Here is a 13,625-nt window from a genome sequence, read left to right as displayed (position 1 = left end):
CATGGTGTGGGGAGCGATCTCCTACACTGGCCGTACACCACTGGTGATCGTCGAGGGGACACTGAATAGTGCACGGTACATCCAAGCCGTCATCGAACCCATCGTTCTACCATTCCTAGACCGGCAAGGGAACTTGCTGTTCCAACAGGACAATGCACGTCCGCATGTATCCCGTGCCAACCAACGTGCTCTAGAAGGTGTAAGTCAACTACCCTGGCCAGCAAGATCTCCGGATCTGTCCCCCATTGAGCATGTTTGGGACTGGATGAAGCGTCGTCTCACGCGGTCTGCACGTCCAGCACGAACGCTGGTCCAACTGAGGCGCCAGGTGGAAATGGCATGGCAGGCCGTTCCACAGGACTACATCCAGCATCTCTACGATCGTCTCCATGGGAGAATAGCAGCCTGCATTGCTGCGAAATGTGGATACACACTGTACTAGTGCCGACATTGTGCATGCTCTGTTGCCTGTGTCTATGTGCCTGTGGTTCTGTCAGTGTGATCATGTGATGTATCTGACCCCAGGAATGTGTCAATAAAGTTTCCCCTTCCTGGGACAATGAATTCACGGTGTTCTTATTTCAATCTCCAGGAGTGTAGAACATCTTTCAATCAGTTTTGGCAGCCGAGATCTGCAGAAACATGAACGTAATCACACGGTGACTGAGAAGGAACTACTTGCCATTGTATGGGGTTTCACTAAATACAGGAACTATCTAGCAGGCCATAAAGTCATAGTTTTCACGGATCACAAAGCTCTATGTTATATTCAAGACTGCAAACTTTTCAATAATAGATTAACCAGGTGGGCCATATTTTTGCAACAATTTGATTATAGCATTCAGTATATAAAAGGGGATCAGAATCTAATTGCTGATGCGTTGTCTAGATTACCTGTGGGGGGTGGTCAGGAAGAAGAATTATTGGATAACAAAGTGTTTAAAATAATGGACATGAGAGGGATTACGGGTGAAAAGGAAATTACTAACATTTGCAGTCAGCTTAAGAGATACCAGAACCAGGATGATGATTTGAAACTTGTGAAAAGCCTTATTGGTAAAAAGGGTTATGAAAAGGTTGGCATGTATTATCAAAACTTTAAAGGTATTTTATTCAGGAGACATAACACTGACTCTGACATCTGAAAGGTTTGTTGGCCTATACAATGTGTTGAGGTTTTAATTAAGTACACACATGAGAGCTATGGACACTGTGGAATCATGTAATGCACTGACAAACTTAAAGAAAATGTCTATTTTAATAATATGTTTAGAAGAGTAAGAAAGGTTATACAAAAATGTGATCGGTGCCAAAGAGTAAAAGTCACAAATCAGAAATACCAAGGTTATTTACAAAGTATTGTGCCAAAAGGCAAATTGGAACTGATAGGAATTGATTTGTTTGGCCAATTGCCGAGAACTAAAGAGGGTTATACATATTTGTTTGTAGTTGTTGACTTATTCACTAAACTAGTAAAATTGTATCCACTAAAGAAGGCAACAAGCAGGAAAATTTTAAACTGTTTCTGTAATGATTACTTCACACAGATTGGAAAACCAAAAGCCATACTTTCAGACAATGGGAGCCAATTTACATCTACCGTTTGGAAAGATTTCATGAAAGATGAAGCCATTAAGTACATTCTTATTTCCATATATTCTCCGTCTTGTAACCCAACTGAGCACTATATGCGTGAAATAGGCAGGCTTTGTAGAACTTACTGCTATAAAGATCATAAAATTGGTCAAGTTACATATGTGATTTTGAAGATGTTTTGAACGCCTTACAACATACAACAACTGGCTTTACGCCTTATGAAGTCCATTTTAACAAACACCCACCAAACATCTTGTATGAATTGATCAATTTCGCTGTCTGTAATGAGTTAACACCGGACGAGAGAACGGAAATAGTAAAGAAAAACATTGAAACACACTGTGCCAAGAGAAAGCTTAAGGGAGGCTGTGGGGAGGGGAGAGGGAAACAGGTGCAATAAAGGAGAGGAGAGGGGAAAGGGAAAGATGGGTGGATACAATGGCACAAGATGGCACACAAAGAGGGTGGGAGATGAGAATAGGGAGGTGATAGGACAGAGGGGGTGGAAGCTGTTGGGTAGAGGGTGTGGGGTCAGCAGGTTACCAGCCGGGATAATTTCGGGATTGGAGAATGCATTGTAAGGATAACTCCCATCTGTGCATTTCGGGAAAGCTACTGGTGGAGGGGAGGATCCAGATGGCCTGGGTTGAGAAGCAGCCATTGAAATTAAGCATGTCGTGTTTAGCTGCATATCATATCACAGGATAGTTTCTTTGCTCCTGTGCACAGTTTGGCAGTGTCTGTTCATCCCAGTGGACAGCTGGTTGCTCGTCATACTAATATAAAAATCTGTGCAATGATTACAGCAAAGCTAACATAAGACATTGCTGCTTTCAGGAGATGGCCTGGACTGGACTATCAATACTGGAATAGGAAGTGCTGGGTGGGTAGATTGGACAGGTCTTGCACCTTGATCTTTCACAGGGATCATATCCCACATGCAAGACCTACCCAATCAACTCACCCAGCACTCCTATTTCAATCCTGTCACAGGCTTATCCTTCACATCAGAGACCAGGCCACTTGTGAAATCAACAACATCATATACTAGCTATCCTGAATCACTGCACAGCTTTTTATATTGGTACAATTACAAACCAGCTGTCCACCAAGATTAACAGCCACCGCCAAACTGTGGCCACAAGTGAAGTAGACTACCATGTGGCATAACATGCAACTAAACATGACATGACATGCTTTATTTCAATAGCTGCTTCCCAAACCAGGCCATGTGGACCCTCTCCTCCACCAATAGCTTTTCTGAACTGCATAGATGTGAGTTACCCTTACAACACATTCTCTACTCCCAAAATCATTCCGGCCTCATCCTACAGTATCCTACTTCACCCAACAGTTTCCATCCCCTCTGTCCTGTAACCTCCTCCCTATTCTCATCTCCCACCATCTTCATGTGCTGCCCTCTGCCAACGTACCCACCTATCTTTGTCCTTCCCCGACCCTCCCCTTTTTCGCTCCCTGTTTCCTCCTCCCCACCTGACTGCCCCACAGCCTCCCGAAGCTGTGTCTGTTGAAACTCTAGTACCTGCACACTCCACCAAACATGCTCTTCTCTCCAGCCACCCATACCCTGCTACCCCTTCCCCTTCCCTGCCCCCTCCAGATTGCTGCTTCCATTCTATGTGGCATGTGCATTCTGGTTCGAGCTGCCGGAGATGGCGGTCACGTGCGTATATATATATATATATATATATATATATATATATATATATATATATATATATATATATATATATATATATATATATATATGTGTGTGTGTGTGTGTGTGTGTGTGTGTGCGCTTGACTGAAAGCTAATGTGCAAGTGTCTTTTCACTGTGCCTGTCTGCAACTCAGCACGTCATTTTTATGGTGAACTGCAATCTATCTCTGCCTTATACTGCTGATATTCCGACTAGGAATTTCCCTTGTCTGATTAGTTTGTTTACTTAAAGGAAACAAATATTTCCAAGTGCTTAAATTATTTAACAACCCAATATAAGCACCCTTCTTACACTTGTGTAGAAGGAATGTCATTCTGAAATCAAAAAATTAACCATTATTCACTTGTTATTTTTGTCTTTCATAAGGCAAACAATACTTCATTCAGCTGTAGCTTGAATAAGCCTGTGCCTTCATGAAACTTGGTGATATATTATATCTGATCCATCTCTTTTATTCGTACAGAGTGGTAACTACAGTCATTGTTTAATGTTAGGTCACAATGCCTCTTAGCAACAGCACTGGTACTCCCAAATGATTTAAATTTTTATGCATTTGACTGCTGTTAGTTTTGTCTTACAAGCAGTCACAGGTTTCGTCTGTATCCAAAATGAATAGCTGATTTTCAATCATGATGTTATACAGCTGACTTAGATTGCTAAAAAGCTATTACAAATCTTCACATGAGGAAAAATTGCTCAGAGCTCCAGAATGTATATGAATATGTAAAGGTACCTGTTCATTTACATACAAAAATATACATACACAATGTAATGGAATATGACCAGTTGCTGAGAGAGAACATAAAATACACAACTCTTTCTTTCTAGTAGGTTTTGACCAACATGAAACAAAAATAATGCAACACTATGAAAACCTCTTATTGTGACATGAGAGACTTGAAGCTATATTGCTTTACCACACCTCTTGCATGTGCTAAGTGCTGAATACTTCTGACATGCTTAACATTTCCAAGACGACTCTTTTTTTTTTTTTTGTTCCCGCCCCCCCCATCCCCCACCCCCCCTGGGTGTTGGATGGGCACTAGGAGCATTACAAGTATTGTGTCCTATTGAGCCTTCAAGACGGCATGGCTGAATAAAATAATCTCTGATTTCAAGCCGCGTCAGTTCAAATAAAATTCTTGAGCTTTCAATGGCTAGCTTGCCATCATGGTAAGGAGTAAAACTACTGGCAGCCATAACTATGATTACGGCCACTGGTACCAATCAGAGGGGGCTGAAACGATGCACGCACAGAAGGTAAGTTGGATAGCTCACAGTAGCTCTGGCCCACTGTGAGACCGAGTGACATCAAGTGGCGTGAGGGGCCAGCGCCACATTTGAAACTGCCACTTCCGCCTCCCTAAAAGTGTCTGTCATTGATTCTTTTTGACATCCACAGCCCACCCTTATGCCCTACTCAGTGTGTACCCCGGTCTCTGTTGAAATTGTTGATGTTCATTCTAATCTCAGCCGCCTCTTTTATAACGGAGTCCCAGTATGTTGACGGGCCGGAACATTTGTCTCAATCCATGTCTCTGTAGTACACATCCTAACTTGCTGCTTGTTGCCCCACAGTATGTCAGGAAAGCCACTGGCTTCGCTTCTTCTGCTGATTCACAAGGCGTCCTTCTTTGGTGACACATGAAAGCATTTGCAATGTCTCTTTTGCTGTAGCCATTCACCCTCAACAAGTGCCTCAAGTGCTGCAATTCAGACTGTAGGTGGTTATTGTCAGAAATAACTTTGGCTCTGTATATTGAGATGTTCAGGACCATTTTCTCGTGTACAGGGTGATGGAAACTACCGACGTTCAAATATTGAACAGTGAGCGTTGGTTTCCTGTACACTGAATGACCAAGCTGGCCTCCTGCCTTCCGTTCAACTAAAATATCTAAGAACAATAGCTTGCCATCCTCCTCCATCTCCATGGTGAGCTTAGTGTTGGGATGGACACCATTCATGTGCTCCACAAACTGCTGCAGTGTATTTTCACAGTGAGGCCATATCAGGAATGTGTCATCGGCGTACCTAAGGAAGCACACGAGTGCAGGGGACTGTGGCGAGCCCATTGCTGTGCCATCCATCATTTCATAATATTTGTTGTGGTACAAGAAGTACGTTGGTGCTGGACCAACAGCTTTCACTTGGAATTGCCAAGTTGTCCTGTCATATTCTAATGACAATGCACTTCTTGCACCATGACGAATATTATGAAATGACAGATTGCCATCAATAGTTTTACTCCTGACACAATGGTGGAGCTAGCAATTGAAAGCTCAAGAATTTTATTCAAATTGTCGCGGCTTGAAAACTGAGAAGATTTTATTGATTACGTACTGTATTTATTTACAATATTTACACTATTTATTGCAGTTTTTCAAACTGACAACTCCACAGCAAAGCAAAAAACCTCAGTCAACATAAATCCCAGGATGTACATTGAAATGTAATTTGTTGGTTTCACCAATAGCACTGCAATTAAACTGACCTCATATTGCATTTACCCAAGTATAAGTTGACCCTGATTATAAGACAACCCCTTTATTTTCAAGAGGTTTCTTGAGAAAAATTTACTTTTTATGTTCTGTAACAAATCAAAATTACAAACTGTTTTACTGGTAAAGTATCTGCCTAAAGAGTTAACATTATACCTATTCTAAATTTATTTAATTTATTGACTGTCTACATTTTAATGATGCAAGGAGAAGTACAGCAAATGAAAAGAAATGGTTTACACTGATTTGTGGATCATTTTCTTTTCTACATTTTTTGCTTACTAGCCCTGTCTTTTGTGGTTTTGCTATTTTTAATAATCAACATCCTAATAGCACAAATGTTACATTTCTATCTTTGTTGTCAGAAATATTTGGCCGAGTCTTCTGAATATGTTGTAATTTCTAGGACTTTTGTCACCATGGGACCTGAGAACATGACTCTTTCCATCCAAATGGACACAGACTTTGCTTCTATACTGACATGAGAATGTTACAATATCTCGTTTCCAAATATATTGTCTGTCTGCCACTCCCTCATTGGCTGTTTAGAACCAGCAGCTGGCACACCCCCTTTCATTCATCATACATCACGGCATCAATCGATAACATTGCAGAAAAAAAAAAACTCCACTGGCCTTTAGCGTCTCTTGCACAAATGAATGCAATTTTGATTATTTGTGCAGTTTTAAAGTCAATTCAATTCATGCCTTGGCTGTGGTGGTGTTGTGGTATCTTTGTATCCTCTGATTGACTGGTATCCCAGTAGGAGGCACGAGTGCCGAACTGATTCGCTTGGTTTATTGCTGTTTGCGATTGAGGAAACAGGTGACCAGTGCCACGGTAGAGAGTTGGTGTTCTAATAAGGCAGCAGCAGGTATGCACTGAGGGGCCAGTCTGTTGACAAGGTGGTCGTTGGGGCCTCCTGGTGTATTTGGAGCCATATGCACAATAGCATCCATTGTTGCTCTCTTCTGGGTTTTGGAGAGAGTGTACCAGCAATCTGCCTTCTGGAATGTCATCACAATGCACTTTGAATAATCGCATATGGTGTATTAAAGAAGCTATGGTGTGTGTTGTGTTTTTCCTCTCAGTGAAACTCGCCTGTAGAGTTTGAAAGATGAGGGTTTCTTGCAATTGCTGTAACCTATTTGAAGCTGCAAATGTAACTTGGCAGAACTGCTTAGTGATTTCTATTTCTGTGTGTATGAGAAGTGTTGTACAGGCAGCTGGTCTGTTAGACTCTCCAAGTTAGCCTTGGGTTACATGAATGTTTACTTAAGTGGGCCACTGATTGAAGTGGTAAATTGGTATTTTGAACTCTTCAACTACAGTTCTCCTGGTGGTACTTAATGTGCACGTGTGTTTCCATTTGTTGTTCCTTAGCTTTAAGTCATTCCTTATCTGTCATAAGTTTTGATCAATGTTGACTAAGCTTTTGATGTTTTAATTTAAATGTTCTTTTAAAACTTGTTTTAGATGGGTTTAAATCTTGAGGGTCTGCAACCTCAGTCTTATCTGTAAATGTTAAGCCTAAAGTTTGTGCCATGGGGGTAAGATTGTATCTATTTTTCTGCAGTTTCGAAGGAGCTTTCGATGTCTATTGGTAAATCTGCTATTGGTTATTGCAAATGTCTTATCATTTTATAGTAGCAGTTTTAGTACAGTAATTGAAATTTTTGAGGATAATTAAAAGGTTTAAGCCTTATTCACTTAACTTAGAGTTAAGTAATTGCTTAGCGAAGGTTATGTTACCTTAAGGGCTTTATTAACTCTTGAAAGACCTGAAGACATTATTGTCGGAGCTCTTGACTTCAGTGTCATAATGTGTATGCTATTTATTGACAGCCCCGACTTCTGAGCCGTGACATTGTAATTGACGTGGCACTGGCTCACATGTATGTACTTCCGTATTTCGACCTGTGTGCGTACTCTGGCAGTGTCTCTCATGGCCATTAGCTCTCGCAGGGGTTTTGATTCTGGCTCCAGCTGCTAAACAAGTTTAGTTTTCTGGATATTCTATTTGATGGGTGGTTTTAAGTAACTGCCTTTTTGAGCTTGCCCTGTCTTGTGATCTCACATAATGAACCAAGGAATCTATTTTCTGCATTGAGTTTATGAACACTTATGTATGTAAATTTTTGAATGTTTAAATTCCATCTGCAATTCACTGCTCTTGATGGTCAGCTTGGAATGACTTGCTTGCACACTTCTCATAACTTGTTGATAGATTACCAGACACAAAGTTGTAAATTTGCCCTCTTTCTTGTTCTTGGTTGTCATGTAATTTAATTAGGAAAATGGAAATGGAAATGAAGTCCCATGCTTCTTTACAGAGCGTAGGGGAACGATGCGGAAGACCCGCACCGCTTTACTAGGCAAGGTCCTAGTTGAGGTGGTTTGCCATTGCCTTCCTCCGACCGTAATGGGAATGAATGATGATGATGATGTAGACGACACAACAACACCCAGTCATCTCGAGGCAGGAAAAATTCCTAACCCCGTCGGGAATCAAACCCGGGACCCCGTGCTCGGGAAGCGAGAACGCTACCGCGAGACCACGAGCAGTGGACAACCTTTACTTAATTCCACTGTTATACTTGTGTGCATTTTATTTAAGGGCCTTACAGCCATTTAAAATTTTGGATTACTTTAATGTGTTGTTTACTGAGTTTTAAGAGTGGTTTGGAGTTGTTTGGGTGAAGAGACCAAACTGTGAGGTCATTGGTCTCATCGGATTAGGGAAGCATGGGGAAGGAAGTCAGCCATGCCCTTTCAAAGGAACCATCCCGGCATTTGCCTGGAGCGATTTAGGGAAATCATGGAAAACCTAGATGAGGATGGCTGGACGTGGGGTTGAACCGTCATCCTCCCAAATGTGAGTCCAGTGTGCTAACCACTGCGCCACCTCACTTGGTTTTTAAGAGTGGTCCCTGCAGGATTGTCATAAACAGTATTTATTTCAAGTATTGTTTCTCCATTTTAAATTTGCTTGTGTATGTGATGCTTGTAGTTTAAATTGATATTTCTCTTGTCTTAAAGTCTGCTTATGTAAGAGAAACTTGAAGTTCATTATTGTACAACAGGTGCAAGAGAAGATTGTGGTTTTAATTATCATTCTGATTATTGACATATTTTGAAATAAATTTGTAATTTCTTAAGGAAAAATGATGTGCTCATCCTGGGTTCACATTTCCACCTCTACTATCATTTGTCCATTTGTCCACTACAGACCGATTCATGGAAATTGCAGCTTAAATGTGGTACACGTACCTAGAAAGCCAAAGTATCTGGTGCACATACCCATGGTTTTCAACATGATGTAGTTTTGCTGCCTGCTCACTACTCCCATCCCTGTACTCATCCTGCTTCTCAGCCAAGCTGGTATCACTGTTCCCCATGAAACCTTTAGATAGGGTTGTGCTTGACCAAATGTGTATCACAGACAGAAACAACTTCCAGCATGCAAATCATATGTAACAACTGCAACAATACATAAATGAAAGATCGTAATCACGATTCAGTCCAGTTCTCAATCTTTTGTTTGTTCTGCAATCAAATAGTGAGGTATGTTCGTACTATCTTCACAACGAGTCTTGCTGCTGTAATTTATTCTCGCAACAACAATTAGTCGGTTTATTTTGTTTCTTAGACATTTCATTCTGAATTAAATTTCCTTCTTGTTTCATCTCAAAGTTACCATCTTCTAAAGTTTATTAAATGCTGGTAACATTTTTACCTAGTATTCTAATATGTGAACAGCGAGAAAATTTCTCACTTCCAAATCATTTAACATATCTGTACAATGTCTCATAATCTGGGTTTAAAATCAAGCAATGGGTTTTGAAAGACAACATTTGTGGTTCTTTGTGTTATCTTTACTTAATAAGCAGTATTAATGTTGATTAATGTTGGTATACAGTATCCATACACATATGAGAACTTTTATTGTAAACCTGTTCAAATATACAAGAGTCTGTAAGTTGATATAATTTAGCACTACTTCCTCCTGTGTTTCACAAAATTGTCAAATTTCAGGCAGAGCAATAGATCGTTGGATGGGCTAGTTCGTAGTTTCTTATGTATCCTTTGTACTAGCACCATACGAGTCGAAAGTCATGATTGCTCAAGCAACATCAATACTGTAACGAGTGCTTCAGCGTATCAGGAAATCCTAAGCCTGTTTGAAAGTCTAAATCATCTACCCAGCCCTGCTATCACAAATTCTTCAAAATAAATCTGCATGTGACCTCATAGCCAAAGCTTCACCTGTAAATGTAAGATGATCCCTAAACGCTATATTAAATAACGAAAAATCTCAACCCTGCAGCTATTGTTTAATCTGTGAATATAAGACAGCTCTTTATTTTTAGAATGACTAATTTGGGGAAAAACCTCGTCTTATAATCAGGTTAATACTGTTTTCCATTACTGCTAAAGAAAAAATAAGCCAAGTCTGAAAACCTCCTTAGCACTTCATCACACAATTGGCACTTTAATGGTCAACTGCCTTAATAGTCAATCACACTCACGGTACAACCTGCTTTGACTGCTTTAGCAGTACACACAGTCAAAGTGATAATAGTGTTGGCCTAAGGAACTTGCTGAGTTTGTTCACGGAGAAATCTTTCCTATATCAATTGCTTATAGTCATCTAATGAGTCATAACCTCACATTTAAAGAAGAACAAGTGATCTGTTAGAAGAAAATAATGTTTACTAACATAAGAACAAAACTCAAGTTACCTCAAGAATAGTAGCAAAGTCTTCTCGACCCAGTAGCCCATATGCTGTTCCTGCTAACTGCCTGATGGTATTGTGGAAGACATCACCACCAAAACAAAACAGTGCTAATGCTAATTCCAGTCCCGTACCAAAATCACATTCATCAGTGGCGATATTGGCTGCTGTAATAATTTCTTGTAATTTTCCAAGGTGTGCATCACGTTCCTCATCTGTTGTTGCTGTTACAACCTTTTCCAACAGCTTCTTCAAGGTTCCTTTTCAGAATTGAAAGATAAAAGTAAGACTTACTAGTAAATAAAAATTATGAAACTGAATTACTGGCCAGTAATGGAAGTAACTATTGTACTGTGCAGAGAAAGAAAGGGCACACATTGAATGTTCTTTACTGTCTATATTAAACTGTTTTTAATAAAACTTCAAAAATTTGTAGAAAGAAACAACCTTCAAAATCGAAAATCCTGTCCTTTCCTGCCTCACTCCCCCCTCCCTACACACACACACACACACACACACACACACACACACACACACACACACACAAGATTTTAGAAAATTTTACATTTGTTGTCATAGTTAAAATTCAGCACAGATCTACTCTTAACGTTGCAAGTAACCTCTTGTTAAAAAATGGCATTCAATGTTACATTTACCGGATAAACTCCACAAACTGGGATCTTACCCTAGTGAAGTGTAAAGCTGTAAATAAAAGAATAATGACCAATTCAAAGGTGGATCACGGCAATTTCATCCCTCCTTAGTGACTGGTATGAGGTACAATGAGCTTTTGGCTGAAGCCTTCTTCAGAAATGAACACACACACATTAACACAAGCAAGCACACCTCATGCACACATTACTGCTCTGTACATTGAAATGTAATCTGGTCATTCTTTCACAGGGATCAGTTCTCAGTTCACTTTTCTTTAGCTTGCACATTGCAGACATGCCAAAAACAAAATTATGAAAGTTTGGTGACACTCGTGACTGCATACTTGCAAAAAGGTGTACCTAAATTGAACAGTCAGAAAAGATCCAAATGGAGGAACTGGAGGAAGTGGGAATTACAAATGGAGACTCCAACCAAATGTCACCAAAGTGAAGGCTTTCTGCTTCCCCCTAAATAGTAAAAGTGAAGAAAAAAATCTCAACAGACAGTTTGAAAACACTACAATTACTCACAATAAAACATATAAGTACTTGAGGGGAATCCTTGATAGAACGCTGTCTTTCAGAAGGCATCTAACAAAAAGGGCAAAAAAATTGAAAATCAGACTCATCATCATTCAAAAGTTATGTGGTACAACGTGTGGAGCATCGGTATCCACCCTATATTCTTCTGCTTGGGTCTTGCCTTCTTGTCTATTGAACATTACGCCTCAGTTTGGCTAAGCTGCCAAAATGCACAAAAGATAGATTTCCAACTAAATAACACCATGAGAATGATTGCTGACATCACTAAATCAATGTCTATGGGATAGCAGCCAGTACTAAGCTACCTTTCACACCCCCAACTACGACAAATAAGTGCTCTCATGAAAGAGTAAAAAAAGATAATGGATAGTAAAAATCTACCGATTCGTCAAGATGTGAATGATGCAGACTGTAACTGATTCTGCTCTAGATGACCACCAATAATAATAGCAAGGGTCGCTGTGGAAGATAAGTTCAACATAACTAATCCATCAACTCAAGAATGGACTGGACAATAAAATAATACAATGCCATGTATCACCCAAAAACCACTGGGATTTGACTTGCCATGCAAAACATGGCCAGTGCTAAACAGAATTAGAACCCAACATGGCAAATACACATACCTTTTACACAAATGGGATAAAGAACCATACTCACTTTGTTTTTGTGAAGAACCATGAATTGTCAGACATATCATCAAATAATGCCCCACAAGATCATACCATGGCAGACCAGAAGACTTGCTGCTGGTGATTCCAAAATCAATAGATTACATAAATGCTGCAGATGTTTGTGTATAAGATTTTATATTGTAAATGTTATGTTCTAAACTCTATGTATTTTTCTCTCAACGTGTCAAAAATCCAAATGATAGAAAAACACAGGCAAAACATACAACATTAAAGAAGAACACATGACACTATCCAGGCCATTTACCAACATGCATGTCCACTTTATAGCTTTCTATAAAAAGATGAATACTACCAAACTGGCTCACAGCATCCATGAAGAACTGTCACGTTAAGGAGTTGCGAGACGAATTTGCTGAGCGTGCTCCACAATGTTATTCAATAGACCTACGCGTTTGTTGTATTACACAGGACATCTGGATTTTCTCATCAAGAACCAGTTTCCTCGAACTCCAGAGGTACGAAATTGTCCTTCAAGATATCTGCTCACCATTTAATCAACAGTACTAGTACTTATGATCAACTAGTATACCATCTACCTCACTTCTCCTGGATGCTGGATTTGTACTTTCTCCCCCCCCCCCCCCCCTCCTCCCCGTCTCCTTGTGGGTACTGGAGCTGGGATTTCTGCAAATGTATGAGTGGAAATCATAACTGCCTTGAAAGCTGAGTATTTAAATATATTTGCCAATGAGGAGCGTGGCTGCCCATGCTCATTCACAATCAATACCTTGAAAATGAGAGCCAGGCTCACTCAGAACATCTTGGTGTTCACAATCAGACAAATAAATAATAAAGGATGAAAAACACGAGTACAAGACTGAAACCATATATTGCATGTGTGATATAATTCTGAAGAGATGGTCAATACAAACTTTAACAAATAAACAATAAAAAACTATTAACACCAATAAAATGTTGGGCCACCAAAATGATATACAGTGGTCTAACAGCTCTAAATATCATCTTTTAGTAAACAGTTTGAGGCACATGAAAGCCTGAAAAATGTAATCACTTAAAAAATGTTTAATAGATGCAGTTCCAACAATTATGACACAAAAGATGAAATTAATTTATTCTGCTTTCAATAATGTACTGGTCTACAACTGGATTTTATTTATTTCAAGATACTCAAGATTTGATCAAGGAGTCATTGCTCGGTATCTTTAGGAAGCATGATTACT

The 13,625-nt window shown here is 39.8% G+C and overlaps 1 protein-coding gene across 1 annotated transcript in view; it reads right to left on the bottom strand.

Annotated features, from left to right (window-relative positions):
- LOC126412051 (histone PARylation factor 1) overlaps positions 1–13,625 on the bottom strand; it is a 127,681-nt gene that overhangs the window by 21,681 nt on the left and 92,375 nt on the right. Inside the window, exon 7 of the mRNA XM_050081429.1 lies at positions 10,560–10,813. Within this exon, the coding sequence (XP_049937386.1) occupies positions 10,560–10,813 (254 nt within the window). The remainder of the gene's footprint in view (positions 1–10,559; positions 10,814–13,625) is intronic.

This window comes from Schistocerca serialis, chromosome 7 (genome assembly GCF_023864345.2).
Source record: "Schistocerca serialis cubense isolate TAMUIC-IGC-003099 chromosome 7, iqSchSeri2.2, whole genome shotgun sequence".
Classification (NCBI taxonomy): domain Eukaryota; kingdom Metazoa; phylum Arthropoda; class Insecta; order Orthoptera; family Acrididae; genus Schistocerca; species Schistocerca serialis.
The sequence above is the reverse complement of the archived record's forward strand: the minus strand, read 5'-3'. Positions and strand labels throughout refer to the sequence as shown.